Source organism: Bombina bombina, chromosome 3 (assembly GCF_027579735.1).
Source record: "Bombina bombina isolate aBomBom1 chromosome 3, aBomBom1.pri, whole genome shotgun sequence".
Lineage (NCBI taxonomy): Eukaryota > Metazoa > Chordata > Amphibia > Anura > Bombinatoridae > Bombina > Bombina bombina.
In genome coordinates this window covers 1,113,859,636-1,113,876,099 of record NC_069501.1, presented here as the reverse complement: position 1 = coordinate 1,113,876,099, position 16,464 = coordinate 1,113,859,636, and the positions used below count along the sequence as shown (strand labels likewise).

General features: G+C 43.1%; 1 protein-coding gene across 1 annotated transcript in view; it reads right to left on the bottom strand.

The window, feature by feature from the left end:
* HSPH1 (heat shock protein family H (Hsp110) member 1) overlaps positions 1-16,464 on the bottom strand; it is a 116,593-nt gene that overhangs the window by 57,664 nt on the left and 42,465 nt on the right. Inside the window, exon 12 of the mRNA XM_053708468.1 lies at positions 5,542-5,664. Within this exon, the coding sequence (XP_053564443.1) occupies positions 5,542-5,664 (123 nt within the window). The remainder of the gene's footprint in view (positions 1-5,541; positions 5,665-16,464) is intronic.

Below are 16,464 nucleotides of genomic sequence, written 5' to 3'. Positions count from 1 at the left end.
ACTGCTCCGTTATCCATGGCTGTTGGGGCTCCCCATTTTGAAACCCTCCAGTTCCAGGTGATAAACTCTCCGCATTTTCCGGTTGTTCTGGGTTATCCCCGTCTCCAAAAGCACAATCCCAGTCTTGACTGGTGCAGGTCCGAAATTTTGTTGTGATCCCCACATTGTATTTACACTTGTCTTCGGAAACCAGTTAAAATCTTGTGCACTTCTTCGGTATCTCAATTGCCAGAGGAGTACAGAGAGATCCTAGACGTTTTTGACAAGGTGCGTGCTAGTATGTTGCCTCCTCACCGGTCTTACGATTGTGCCATAGACCTGCAACCCGGAGCCATTCCTCCTCGGGGCCGGGTGTACCCTCTGTCTGTTGCAGAGAATTGTGCTATGGAGGAGTATGTTGCCGATGCTCTGTCGCAGGGAATCGTCCGCAAATCCTGCTCTCCTGCAGGAGCTGGCTTCTTCTTTGTGAAGAAAAAGGGTGGCAAGTTAAGACCATGCATCGATTATAGGGGTCATAATCGTCTTACCATTAAGAATGCTTAACCTATTCCGCTTATTACGGAATTCTTTGACCGCCTCAAGGGAGCTACGGTCTTTACTGAACTTGATTTGAGAGGAGCGTACAATCTCGTTAGGATCAAGAAAGGCCACGAATGGAAAACAGCATTTAACACCAGGAGCGGGCATTATGAGTATCTTGTAATGCCCTTTGGCCTATGTAATGCTCCTGCTGTTTTTCAGGAATTAATGATGTCCTACGAGATATGTTGCAACTGTGTGTTGTGGTGTACTTAGACGACATCCTCATACACTCACCCACACTTGAGGCTCATCGTTCTGATGTTACACGGGTTCTTCAGAGACTACGTGAGAAAGGCCTGTTTTGTAAACTCGAGAAATGTGAGTTCCATCAGACTCAAGTAACCTTCCTAGGTTATGTTATCTCCGTTGCAGGGTTCTCCATGGATCATGACAAGTTATTTGCAGTTCTGCAGTGGCCTCGCCCAGTTTGTCTTCGGTCTATTCAACGTTTTTTGGGGTTCGCCAATTACTATAGAAAGTTTATTAAAAACTTTTCTTCCTTGGTCAAACCCATCACAGACATGACCCGTAAAGAGAATGATCCACTCCATTGGTCACCTACTGCCATTAAGGCCTTTGATAGTCTTAAGACTGCCTTTGCTGCCACTCCAGTTCGGACTCATCCTAACCCTGTCCTGCCTTTCGTTCTTGAGGTCGATGTGCCTGAGACTGGAGTAGGTGCCCTCTTGTCTCAACGTCCTAAACCTGACGGTTCCTTGCATCCATGTGGTTTCTCCAGCGGAGTGCAATTATGAAATTGGCGACAGGGAATTACTGGCCATAATTTTGGCACTTAAGGAATGGAGGCATCTTCTCGAGGGTATTAGCGTGCCAGTGCTCATTCTTACTGACCACAAAAATTTAACTTATCTGAAGCAAAACGTTTGTCGCCCCGACAGGCCAGATGGGCGCTATTTTTGTCTCGGTTTAATTATGTGGTCTCCTACCTGCCTGGTAGTAAGAATGTTAGGGCTGATGCAATCTCTCGACAATTTTCACCTTTGTCCAAGGAGGAGTCTGCTCAGTTTGTGCACAGAATAAGACTCCTTGACGTCTTCCTGTGGGTCTTCTTCAACCTATTGCTAATGGTGAGCGTTCTTGGACACATCTTTCCATGGACTTCATTGTCGAGATCCCCGTTTCCAATGGCAATACTGTTATCCTAATGGTGGTTGACTGTTTTTCTAAAATGTCACATTGCATTCCCTTGATTAAGCTGCCTACCATCTCAGGAGCTTGCTTCAATTTTTTGCCCGGGAGGTCTTCCGTTTACATGGGTTAGTGTCGGACCGGGGTAGCCAGTTTGTCTCCAGATTTTGGTGTTCCTTTTGTGCTCAAATGGGGATCCAACTTTCCTTCTCGGCATATCACCCTCAATCCAATGGGGCTGCGGAACGGTCTAATCAAACTCTGGAACAGTTCCTCCATTGCTATGTCTCAGATCACCACAATAATTGGTCTGAACTGTTACCTTGGGCAGAGCTTGCTCGTAATAGTGCTACTAATGCTTCCTCCAAGTTATCCCCGTTCATGGCGAATTATGGGTTTCAACCATCCTTGTGTCCCGATTCATTCATGTCTCAGGGTATTCCTGCTTTGGGGGAGCATCTCCGGCAACTCTGTTCCACGTGGGTGCAGATTCAGGATTGCCTTCATCGTTCTATGCAGCGCCAAAAGTTCCAGGCTGATCGTAGGCGTCTGCCCACACCTTCCTACCAGGTTGGTGAGAGAGATTGGCTGTCCTCCCGCAAATTGAACCTTCTTGTGCCTTTCAATAAATTGGCTCCCCATAATGTTGGTCCTTTTCGAATACTCCGACGGGTTAATCCTGTAGCCTATGATCTTGACCTTCCTCCTGCTATGCGCATCTCCAATGTTTTTCATGTCTCCCTCTTGAAACCATTGGTTTGTAATCTGTTTTCCACTGTGTTGCCTCGTCCCCATCCTATCTTTGTTGACAACCATGAGGAGTATGAGGTCAGCAGCATTATTGACTCTTATGTTCAGGGGCCGTGTACAGTATTTGGTTCACTGGAGGGGCTACAGTTCAGAGCAGCGTTCTTGGGTTCCCTCTTCTGATGTTCATGCTCCCGCCCTCCTCCGTGCCTTCCATGCCCGTTTCCCCAATAAGCCTTTTGTCCTCCCGCGGGGAGGGTACTGTCAGGGTTTTTTTCCTGTTTTGTTCGCCATGTGCTGCTGGCAGCCATTTTACTCACCTCTCTTGCCGACTATGGTGCATTGTGGGAGATGCTGCTCATTTCCCACACTTCCTTTTATGGCCAGACTGGTGTGCATCATCCGTGTGAGACAGGATGCAGAATTGTGATGTCATCACTTATTATTTAAAGGGCCTCTGTTCAGTATGCTTTGCCTTTGCGTTGTCTCAGACCTGTTTGTGAGAGTTCCTGTGTATGACTTAGCTGCCTGACGTCCTTCCTGGTTCCTGATCCCTGGCTTGTTCCTGACTCTGCTGTTTTCCTTGTTTCTGATTCCTGGCACCCTGACACCGCCAGAGCATCTATCAGTACAGCCTGAGGATCCCTTGACCTCGACCCGTACCTCGGGAGCTTGGCATTCTGTTGAGATGCCATGAGATCCAGCTCCGGCTGTCCCCATTTGAGAATCAAGTTGGCAAACACCTCCGGATGAAGTTCCCACTCCCCCGGGTGAAAGGTCTGTCATTGAGCCACTGACGGCCGAGGAGAACTGAAGGGCCAGACAAGAGTCTAAGATCTTTGATTTTCTGACCTCTGTCAGAAATATTTTCATTGATAAGGAATCTATTATTGTTCCCAAGAACACAACCCTTGTAGCTGGAATCAAGGAACTCTTTCCCAAGTTCACCTTCCATCCGTGAGAAAGCAGAAAAGATAACATCTCCGTGTGGGAGTTCGCTTGTTGAAAGGATGGAGCCTTAACCAGAATGTTGTCCAGATAAGGCGCCACTGCAATACCCCGCAACCAGAGCACCGCCAGCAAGGAGCCCATGACCTTTGAAAAAATTCTGGGAGCTGTGGCAAGACCGAATGGAAGAGCCACAAACTGGAAGTGCTCGTCTAGAAAGGCGAACCTCAGAAACTTGTGATAATCCCTGTGAATACTGTTGTCATGAATTGACCCTCTTGAACCAAGGGAAGAATGGAACAAATAGGTTTCCATCTTGAAGGACGGTACTCTGAGGAACTTCTGAGGTCTAAAATTGGTCTGAAAGTTACCTCTTTTTTAGGAACCACAAACAGATTGGAGTAAAATCCCAGACCTTGTTCCTGTATTGGAACAGGAACTATCACTCCCAGGTCGGAAAGGTCCCGGACACAGTGCAAGAACACCTCTCTTATCTGGTCTATAGATAATCTTGAGAGCAGAAACAGCCCCTTGGAGGAAGCGTCTTGAACTCTGGTTTGTATCCCTGGGACACACTGCCCTGCCCAAGGATCCGGAACAACCCGAACCCAGGCCTGAGCGAAGAAGAAAAGTCTACACAAGATACGGTCCCGGATTGGGGGCAGACCCTTCATGCTGACTGAGTCATTAACGGGCTTCTTAGATTGCTTCCCCTTGTTCCAAGACTGGTTGGTCCTCCAGGAATGTTTGGACTGATCTTGCTTGGGAGAGAAAGGCTTACCTTTGAAGTTTTGAAAAGAACGAAAATTACTCTGACGTCCCTTCTGCTTATTCCTCTTATCCTGAGGGAGGAAATGATCCTTTACTCCCGTAATGACGGAAATAATTTCAGCCAAGCCCGGCCCAAACAATGTCTTACCCTTGTAGGGCATCGCCAAAAGCTTAGACTTAGATGACACATTCACAGACCAGGATTTCAACTATAAGGCTCTGCAGGTCAGTACGGCAAAACCAAAAATCTTAGCTCCCAGTTTAATAACCTGTAGGGAAGCATCCGTAATAAAAGAATTTGCCAACTTAAGGGCCTTGATCCTATCCTGGATCTCTTCAAGGGGAGTGTCTGTTCGAGTAGAATCAGACAACGTATCAAACCAGTATGCCACCACGCTGCCGACGGTAGCAATACACACCGCAGGTTGCCATTGTAACCCCTGGTGTACATACATCTTTTTAAGCAACCCCTCAAACTTCTTATCCATAGGATCCTTAAAGGAAAAGCTATCCACTATGGGAATAGTGGTTCTCTTAGCCAAAGTGGAAATTGCCCCTTCCACCTTGGGAACCGTCTGCTAAGACTCCTTGATAGAGTCAGCAATTGGAAACATCTTCTTAAAAATTGGGGATGGAGAAAAAGGGATACCAGGTCTCTCCCACTCCAAAGCAATAATGTCTGTAGCCCGGTCTGGTACAGGGAAAACCTCCACCATGGAAGGTACATGTTAATAGGAGTAAAATGGAAAGTTGCTTAAAATTGCTCTATTCAAGTTATGAAAAAAAAAATTAGGTATAGTATCCCTTTAAACTATATTTTAAAGTGCATATATTTGGAACCACCCTGCGTGCAGATCATATAAAGTCATACAGTGAATTCAAAATTAAACTAACTTCTAAATTAGTGAGGGCGTACAAGTTAATATTATTAAAACAATTTGTAAAGCTGGGTGGATAGAGATACACACACACATATATATATATATATATATATATATATATATATATATATATATATATATATATATATATATATATATATATATATATATATATATATATATATATATATATATATATATACACATATTTATATATTTTCTGATGAGATGTTGTGTGCCCCAACTCTAATGAAAATCTATAATGGTGACTATACATCATTTCCTTCTTCAAGTGAATTTATAAGGGATCTATTGAATATAGTCACTATAATGGAGATTATCTCCTTTTCCTCCCCCGAAGCACGCATATCCAAAAAGGAAACAAGTTCCATTTAGACATGTATAAAACTAGTAACAAGTGTTTATTTAAAAAAAAAAAGTAAAAAAATTAAGTTTCACTCACTTTCTCTGTTTCTGTCATTTTGTTTTCCCCAATAGACGGCTCGGGTGGAGGAGGAGAATCTTGGCCATCAGTTTGTACCTGGGCCTGTGTTCCAGCTTCACTGTTTTCTTGCTGGATACTTTTCTGAAAAGAAAACCCAGGCACAAAAGGATGTATAGAAGGCGCATAAAAAAGGTAGAAAGGAATGGGGCACACAAAAAAAAACAAAGGCAGGCAATGAGTGGTTATTTTTATAGGTCTTTGTAAAGTCAATAAAATGATAAACTCTAATAATGTCACAAACCTTTAAAATTAACAAAGACAAACCGACAAGTACTGCTCGCAAGGCCATGGTAAGAGAAGTTGCGGCTTTCTTAAAATGATTGCCACTTTCTGGGCAGAAGAGAACAGCTGTGCAAATTAAATAGCCGTATTATAATCACAGGCTAAATTGACAGCTAATAATTCAGTGCATTTTGAATGCAGGCACTTGCCAAGTAGATTTTAATGTATTCAACAGCACACACTAACCTTTACCTACTTAGAAAGTGGCTTTAACTTTAGATAAGAACAGTTAATTGAAATGAAAGGACATTGTACTGTACAATGTTTTCTCCTTTAATGTGTTCACAATTATCCATTTACCGGTAGGAGCGTATTAAATGGTTTACAAATAGCTCCTTTACTTTTATTCTGCATTTTGAAATAGCCATTTTGCTTGTTGAAACCACCACCTATTCTTGAAAATATGAATGTTTGCATGCTCTGCAGAAAAGCTATGTAAACGGGAGATAAGAGTTTAAATTAACCACCCAGTAGGGGATGGTAGAGAGAGAGCTATTTTTGTATCTGAAATAGCTGGTTTTATGCATTGAACTCCCCCAGCTTTAATAAACATTACAATACCTATTAGGCTCTGTGTGTACAAAAATACATAACAGAAGCTGGTCTGCTCTTTCTGTAGTGTCAGCCTAAATAAATGGGCGTATCCTTGCGAACAATAGTTGATGTTTTAATTAGCAGAAACAGCTATGACATGAAGGAATAGTTTCCAATACATCTAATTTAATAGAAAATAACATGTCACAGACAGCCTTGTTTGGACAGTCTCTTTTTGCCTGTTTTATATCTGCCCCTCAGCAGGAAGGATAGATAAAAGTTAAAACATGGTGGCACTCAATACTTTAGACACTCAGTGGAATTTAGAAAACAAGCAATTTCAGAGTTAATTACAGCAAAAATAAATAATGAAAGCATACTGCTAATTTTTGAAACTACACATAACTAAACATTTTATATTATAATCTTGTACCGTTTTATATTTTATCAAAAAGATACTAATGCAATCACATGCTCTAACGCATCAGGACATTGTATTTTAGCATTAGAATTTCTAAGGGGCGTCAAAGAAATTTGTATGTTATATGAATGTATTTTAGGAACAATAAAAAGCAAGCAGTTTTGTGCTAAAAAAGAAAATGTATGCTTACCTGATAAATGTATTTCTTTTTTGACACAATGAGTCCACGGATCATCTTTATTACTAATGGGATATTCACCTCCTGGTCAGCAGGAGGAGGCAAAGAGCACCACAGCAGAGCTGTTAAATAGCTCCTCCCTTCCCTCCCACTCCAGTCATTCGACCGAAGTTAGGAAGAGAAAGGAAAAGCCAAGGTGCAGAGGTGTATGAAGTTTACAATAACCCACAACCTGTCAAAAAGAACAGGGCGGGCCGTGGATTCATCGTGTCAAAAAATAAATAAATTTATCAGGTAAGCATAAATTTTCTTTTCTTTTTTTAAGACAAAATGAGTCCACGGATCTTCTTAATTACTAATGGGATTCAATACCCAAGCTAGAGTACACAGATAAGGGAGGGACAAGACAGGGAACCTAAACGGAAGGCACCACTGCTTGAAGAACCCTTCTCCCAAAAGCAGCCTCAGCCGAGGCAAAAGTGTCAAAATTGTAGAACTTTGAAAAAGCGTGAAGAGAGGATCAAGTTGCAGCCCTGCAAATCTGTTCCACAGAAGCTTCATTTTGAATGCCCATGAGGAAGCAGCAGCCCTCGTGGAATGAGCCGTAACTCTCCTGGGAGGCTGCTGTCCAACAGTCTCATATGCAAAACAAAAGATACTCTTCAGCCAAAAAGAAAGAAGTAGCCGTAGCTTTCTGTCCCTTGCATTTTCATGAGGAAACCACAAACAAAGAAAAAGACTGACGACAGTCCTTAGTCGCCTGCAGGTAAAACTTTTAAAGCTCGGACCACGTCCAAATTGAGCAGAAGTCTTTCCTTCTGAGAAAAAGGACTAGGACACAGGAAAAGAACAACAATCTCCTGATTAATGTTCCAATCAGAAACAACCTTAGGAAGGAATCCTAATTTAGTACGTAAAAACTACCTTATCTGAATGGAAAATAAGATAAGGAGACTCATACTGTAATGCCGAGAGCTGACACTCTCCGAGCAGAGAAATATCAAAAAGAAATAAAACCTTCAAAGATAACAATTTAATAGCTAACGAATGCATAGGCTCAAACGGAGCCCCTTTAACTCCGAGAACTAAATTCAGACTCCATGGAGGAGCAACTGGATTGAACGCAGGCCTGATCCTGACCAAGGCCTGACAAAATGATTGTACATCTGGGACATCTGCCAGACGTTTGTGTAACAAAATAGATAAGACAGAGAATTGACTCTTTAGGGAACTCGACGATAAACCTTTCTCCAAACCCTCTTGGAGAAAATACAAAATTCTAGAAATCCTAACTCTACTACATGAGTAGCCCATAGATTCACACTAATAGAGATATTTACACCATATCGCATGATCACTTCCGGATGGAGTTCCCACTCCCCCGGACGAAAGGTCTGCCTGCTCAGGAAATCCACCTCCCAGTTGTCCACCCCTTGGATGTGGATCGCCAAACGGCAGCAAGAATGGGCCTCCGCCCACTGAATTATTTTGGATAACTCTGTCATCGCTAAGGAACTCCTCGTTTCTTCCTGATGATTGATGAAAGTCACTGACGTTATCTTGTTCGACTGGAACCTGAGAAACTGGACAGAGGCTAATTGAGGACAGAAAAACATTGTAGATCGCTCTCAGCTCCAGAATGTTTATAGGAAGAACAGACTCTGGCTGAGTCCAAACCCCCAGACTGCCTCCCACCCTCGAAGGCTGGCGTCTGTTGTCACAATCACCCAAGATGGTCTGCAAAAGCACGTTCCCTTGGAGAGATGATCTAGAGACCACCATAATTTAAGAGAATCCCTTGTCCCCTGCTCCAGTAGTATTCGAGAAGACAAATCTGTATAATCTCCGATCCATTGCCTGAGCATGCTTAACGGCAGAGGTCTGATATGGAACCGAGCAAACGGGATGATTTCCATTGCCACCACCATCAGCCCGATTACATCCATGCACTGAAGGTCGAGGGGTGGACTTAATGACTAGACAAGTACAGATAATCTCTGATTTCCTGACATTCTGTCAGAAAAATCTTCATTGACATGGAATCTATTATGGTTCCCAAGAAAGTTACCCTTGTGCTTGGGACAAAAACTCTTTTCCAAATTTACGTTCCCCTTCGCGGGAAGGAAAACACCATGTCCGTGTGAATTCTTGCTTGCTGTAAGGATGGTGCCTGGACTAGGATGTCGCCCAGATAGGGTGCCACTGCAATGCCCCGTAACCGAAGCACCGCCAACAGCAATCCCAGAGCCTTTATGAAAACTCAGAGCTGTGGCAAGACCGAAAGGAAGAGCCACGAACTGTAATCGTTGGTCCAGAAAGGCAAACCTTAGAACTTGAAACGATTCTTGGGAATGACACATGAAGGTACGCATTCTTTAAATCCACTGTTGTCATAAATTGACCCTCTTGGATCAAGGGAAGAATGGAACGAATAGTTTCCATCTTGAAGAACGGTACACTAAGAAATTTGTTTAGACTCTTGAGATCTAAAAAGTGGTTTGAAGGTTCCCTCTTTTTTGGAACCACAAACCGATTGGGATAAAAAACCCAGACCCTGTACCTGTATTGGAAATGGAACAATTACTCCCAGGTCTGAGAGGTCTCCTACGCAATGTAAGAACGCCTCTCCTTTTGTCTGATCTGCAGATAATCTTAAAAGCAGACTACCTCTGGGAGGAAAACTTTTGAACTCTAATTTGTATACCTGGGACACTATTTTCTATTCAAAACACAAGGATATTCCAGCCTCCAAAATTTAAAAAGAACTTTTATTTCCACATGGGGTCCTCAGAAGAAAGCATACAACGTTTCAAGTCTATTAGAGGCTCTTATACATGACTAAGAGCCTCTAATAGGCTTGAAACATTGTAGGTTTTCTTCTGAGGACCCCATGTGGAAATAAAAGGTTATTTTTTTAAATTTTGGAGGCTGGAATATCCTTGTGCTTTGGATTGTGTTTTGGGACTTGGCAGGTCCTTTTATTCCGTGCCCCACAAAGACTGGTGTGCTGTTTTCCAAACTTCTTAAGTGATCACACTATTTTCTATTGCCCAGGGATCCTGAACATCTCGAACCCAAGCCTGAGCGAAGACAGAAAGTCTGCCTCATACAAGATCCGATCCCAGATCGGGGGCATGTCCTTCATGCTGTCTTTGATTCAACAGCAGGCTAATTGGATTTTTTTTTTTTTTTTTTTTAATAATTTCCGTCAAGCCAGGTCCCAACAAGGTCTTCCCCTTGTAAGGAATCACTAAAAGCTTAGACTTAGAGCATACATCCGTAGAACAAGGCTCTAACCATAAGGCTCTGTGAGCTGGAACAGAGAAACCTGAAACCTATGCTCTCAGTTTGATAACTTGAAGGAAAGAATTTGAAATAAAGGAATTAGCCAATTTGAAAGCTTTTATCCTATCCTGGATTTTTTCCAGGGGAGTTTCTGACAGAGTAGCATCAGACAACGCAACAAACCAATATGCCGTCGCACTAGAGACGGTAGCAAAGTACACAGCTGGATGCCATTGTAAGCCCTGGTGTACATCCCTTTTCTCATTTTTTGTCCAAAGGACCTTTGAAAAACCCAACTATCCTCTAAGGGTATAGTAGTTCTCTTATCTAATCTGGAAACTACTCCTCCCCCCTAAGTAATATTTGCCCAGCCTCCTTAGCTGAGTTGGCTATGGGAAAGTTTTGTAAATATAGGGAATGTGTCCCTCCTTATAATTTGCTGGACGCGCTAGTATAGGTTACACCGGAAATGTCTTTACTGGACGCACTATGCGGAGTCGCCCAGGACAGTTAAAACCTCCAAAGTAACAATTCCATCTGTGTCTGAAAATTCTCCCTCAGATTATCCCTAAGTGTCTTCCTCCTTCAGAAACCGGGAGGAACCATTCAGAATAGTAACTACTGAATCAATCAATAATCATTGAAAAGAATTCCTCTAGTAATGTTTTCTACTTCGTGGGAAAAACATATAATGCATCGTAACTCCGAGTGGAGTGTGAAAGGAAGCGCAGGGCATTGCATGTGGGCCATAAAATTTTGTGGGACACTATAGGAGAAATTTGTGGCATAACTTTACCATTGTCAACAGACTCCTAAACAGCAATCGCCTCAGAGGGAGTATGTTCAGAAAATAGTGATTTTTTTTAATAAAAATTGATACATAGGGGGCAGAGCCTAACCGTGCAGGGAAATGGTCGCATGCTAGATTGGCTCCGTTGCTAGAAAAACCTGCAGGTTTATAATATGAGCACTCATTCTATAACTTATATAGTATAAACTTGTACAACCAGTCATGAATGTATAAGGACCGACTTGGAAACACTGCAGTCCCACATCAGAGGATACCGGCTGAGGAACACTGCGTTCTTACTGCCTGAGGCCCTTCACTGGGCGCAACACTGATACCGAGCCCGATCAGCAGCCGCACTGACTTGTCACCCAGGTGAAACCCATATAATATTATAAAGCTGCCAGAGAGAAAATACCGCTTACCTTCGGTCAGCCTCTATAACCTAACCGGGTGATTGCTGGTGTGTGCGGGGAACCCGGTGAGTGACAAGAGGAGCTAGAACACGTGGCGGATTAATACAGAGCCCATACGCCATCTTGTTACACCATGCGGTAGTGGGATTGCCGCTTCTGAAGCACTCCCTGGCACCTTGAAAGTGACTTGTAAAGGGGTGAGTTGATTGCCAAGGCTTTGCTGTGTGATCCGCTTTGACACCCTTTACCTAACCGCTTCAGGGGCACTATTATAGGCATAGCTTTAAGACTCATACCATACAACTGCTGCATAGCAAAGAGAGCCTGATACTGCAGTCCGGCTGGCCGTATACCAATTTATTAGTGCTTAACTGAAGTGCAATACTGTAGAAGTTTTTCTATCACCTAACTTCTGCAAACATTAAAACTATAAGACCTAGCCTGATTGAGGGTTTTTACACTGGGCCTCATAACAGGCACTTGGGAGATACCCCTACAGAGCAAACACGGTAACCCCTTGGAAACACAGCTTCCCTATCCTTATCTGTGCATAGCCATGCCCCTAAAAAAGCCTGCTAAATCAGATAAAATAAATAGATCTGCCACTATGACACATTATCTTAAAGTGCAGGAAGCTGTCCTGGAGGACCAAACAGACAATATTGATAAGGCTACTTCTGCACATTCTTCTGATGCCCAAACGACTCAGGACTCTAATATCACCAGAGAAGACCTGTGTGCACTCTCCTCTAAGGAGGATATTAAAGAAGTAAAAAAAGAAGTGAAAAATCTTTTTGGGGAGCTGCGTAAGGACATTAATAAAGTTACCAAGCGCATGACCTCTTTGGAGGAGGCTCACGGCACCTTGTATAATGATGTACAGGACATTAACAGGTCAATCAACAGGATGACTTGATATACCACTTATCTGAAAAAGTTGAGGACTTGGATAACCGCAATAGGCAGAATAATCTGAGGATTAGGGGGGTGCCCGAATCAGTAGGCCCAGCAGCACTAAACGGATATTTGCAGGATCTTTTTCGCACTATAAAAGGCACGCCTGCCTCCTCCGATGTCATCCTGGAAAGAGCGCACAGGGCCCTTAGGCCGAAGCCTACGGGTAAGGCACCTCCAAGGGATATACAGGTAATAGCAAAGGTCCTCAACTTTGCCGAGAAGGAAGAAATAATGCGTAACGCCAGGGCAAAGGCCCACCTTACACATGCAGGGATTAACATCTCAATCTTTTCGTACATTAGTCCTGCCTCCTTACAGAAACGCAGGGACCTTAAATTTATTACGGATGTGTTGAGGTCCAAACAAATAGTTTACAGGTGGGGATTCCCTGTGAGCATTATAGTACCGAAAAACGGCCGAACGATCACTTTGCACAACATGGATGATCTCCCCAGCTTCTGTGAATCGCTGGGAGTGGAAGTTCCTGAACCTACACCTCAACCCAGTCGTGGAAACACAATGGAGAACTCTGGTCCTAGGGAACAGAAGGACTAAATAAAACAGGTGGCTTGGTGCCCTGGTATACCTTGAAAGTCATAGACTAGAGACTATCATTGGGACACTTTTCCTGCTTGGCGATCATACCCTGGCGGATGAGTATCAACATTAGTTGAAAAATGTTACATAAATGTTTGTTGTTACTATTATTAGGCTGTTTCCCCCATTCCTGTTGCTGTACTTTCAGCGGCTCTGCTGTGTTTAGGTTTGCCAGTTTATTCAGGCCACATAACAAGTTTGTCCTACAGGTTACATACGACAGGTACAGCTAACCCCTGAACACACTGTTCTGGGCGGGCACAGCTGTCCCTGAACTCACTTACTACACGCTAGCAGCGAGTTGTCGCCGGCAGCATAGGAAATGCATACGTCAATTAACTCACTGGTTAGTTAGATGCTCATCAAGTGCCGTGGGGTTTTGATTTTCCTTTTACACATATAGGAGTGGTTAATAAATACCCCCCCCACCAGGCAATATACAACTTGGATATTAATAGGTAACATTCTAGAAGTACCAGATGGCCGCTTGCTTATTACCTAGGGAAGAATGTTCAAAGATTTATTATAAAGAAGGCAACCTAATTATAGGAAGGACCGTCCCTTAGTATATGTTTGTACTTTTTACAAATGCAAATGTTTATTTTGAACTGTATGATTGCTCTAAGAGATGTTTACTACCAAGTCTGATTACTTTTTTCTACCTCCCCTGCAGGTTTTTAGCTCGACCCCCCTGTATTAATACAGGAAACCCATTTTAAGAGGGGAAAAGAACCCAAATGGTATTCACAAACCTATACTACAATGTTTTTCTCATCAGGGCCCCAAAAAAAGTGTGGAGTAGGCATACTCATACATAAGAATATTCCGTTCCAGTTGTTACAAATTGAAAAAGATCAGGAGGGCAGGCAGTTGATAATAATTGGCCTGCTGTTCGGCAGACCTATCACCATAGTTAACTTATATGTACCTAATCAGGCGCAACACACATTTATTAGGGGCATAGCAAACACTATACTAGACTGTAGACCCCGTCATGGATACGTCGGGAGGCACCTCCTCCCTAATCTGGTAAGCATATAAAAATTATAGGTAATAGTCTTCGGAGCATTGCCGTCCACGATGTATGGCGTACTTTCCATCCTGGGACTAGGGATTTTACTTTTTCCCACCCTCACCAAATTTACTCCCGTCTGGATTACTTTTTGTCTGACCCCCTTAGCCTCTCATTTGTACGATCAATAGATATCTTACCTATCACTTGGTCGGACCATTCTCCGGTATTTTGTAAACTGGACTGGCCTGAAACACCAACGGCCCCATTTCAATGGAGGCTAGACGACTCCCTTCTAAATGACCCACTAATTAGAATCGAGATTGATAAGTCCCTGACCGAATATTTTCAGTTAAACAACAATGAAAATTTACTACATACAACAGTATGGGAAGCACATAAGTGTGTACTGAGGGGCAGCTTCATTAAACACAGGGCAGACATGCAAAAAAGACACGTAGAATTAGATATCAGCAGTTACTAGAGGAGGTCAGCTCGGCGAAACACTCACAAGCGGGACCTAACAAATACCCTCCTCACAGAACATCTAACACAAAAAAAGAGCGGCTTTAATGCTTTACCTACAACAAGACCAGCAAAACAATGCTTTTTCTTTAAAACAATATTACCACAAACATGGTAATAAGGCGGGGCGCCTGCTGGCGAGAGAACTCCGCCGCAAGCAATTTAAGACCTTCGTGCATTCAATACAGGATCACTCAGGCCACACACATGAGGATAGCCTACAAAGAGCGGACACATGTAAAGATTATTACTCCACATTATACAACCTGCAGACAGAGCAGAGCCCCACATAACATGTGGAAGCTACCGAACATAATATAGATATGGAGAGCTATCTCTCGATCCCTGAGCTCCCCAAACTTGATGATAGTGATTCCACTGCACTGGATAACCCTTTTACGGTAGAAGAGATAGCGACCGCCATTAAGGATCTACCCATAGGTAAAAGCCCAGGTCCCGATGGGTTTGGCAATAAATATTATAAGACATATATCAATATAATAGCAACTCAACTCACTAACTTATTTAATTCATTACAAGGTGATGTCGGCTTTACTCAGAATATGTTGGAAGCCCATATTGCAGTACTCCCCAAACTAGGGAAACCACCCACCAGACCGGAAAACTATCGGCCCATTTCACTCCTGAACTCTGACGTGAAAATATACGCTAAGGTCTTGGCCAATAGCTTAAACCCTTTACTTAAACAGCTGGTCCATACGGACCAAGTTGGCTTTATTCCAGGGAGGGAGGCTAGGGATAATACCCTTAAAGTCACTGAATTGATTTCATATTCCCGAAACAACCAAATACCACTAGGTATAATATCCACTGATGCCGAGAAGGCGTTTGATAGGGTGGATTGGAGATTTCTCAGAGCCACCCTATCCTCCATGAACTTCGGAGATAGATTTATTATAAGAGTTTTTGCCCTATATTCATCCCCAATAGCTAGTTAAGGTCAATGGCTATCTCTCTGACCCACTGAAGATAAGTAACGGAACACGTCAGGGTTGCCCCTTATCCCCACTACTATATGCCCTCTCTATCGAAATATTAGCGCATAAAATTAAATTAGACACAACCAGCAGATCCGGTGCATCACTGTGAACAACACTGAATATAAAGCGGCGCTTTATGCCGATGATGTTCTGTTGACATTGACTGATGTAGGCACATCGATTCCAGCATTACTTATAGAATTTCAGACATATGGTAGATTTTCCAACTTTCACCTTAATCTTACGAAGTCTGAAATGCTTAACGTTAATATACCTCGTGGTGCTATGGAGAAGATCGCTATGTACTGCCCTCTTAAAATCCAGCCCCAAAAATTAAAGTACTTAGGTATTTACCTTACAGCTGATCCCGCAGACATGATAGAGCCCAACTACATCCTTATTCAAAATGAAATCGTAAATGATCTTTCCAGATGGGGTGGTAAACCTTTCTCCTGGTTTGGCAGGATACAAATTCTAAAGATGAATGTCCTACCCCATATACTTTACCTTCTCCAGACGGTACCCTTACCACTGCCAAACTTCAAACAAAACTGGAGAGCTTCATATGGAATAAAACTAAGCCTAGAGTAGTAAGACCCTTTATCTAGCCAGGGACAGAGGGGGACTGGGCGTACCGGATCTGGTAAACTACAGAACAGCTACTTTATTACAGAGAATACCGGAATGGTGCTCCCGGTCGGATCAAAAACAGTGGATCCGTTTGGACTCCGATATCTTGAATGTGGGCACATTGGCGTGGCTCACCCCACAAAATAGACCACCATTGATCAGACAATATCCTCTCTTAGCTGAGCTGTTCGCCCAATGGGATAGGCTGATAAACACTTCATCACATATCTCTTCTAGTCCCTCTCCTCTAACACCT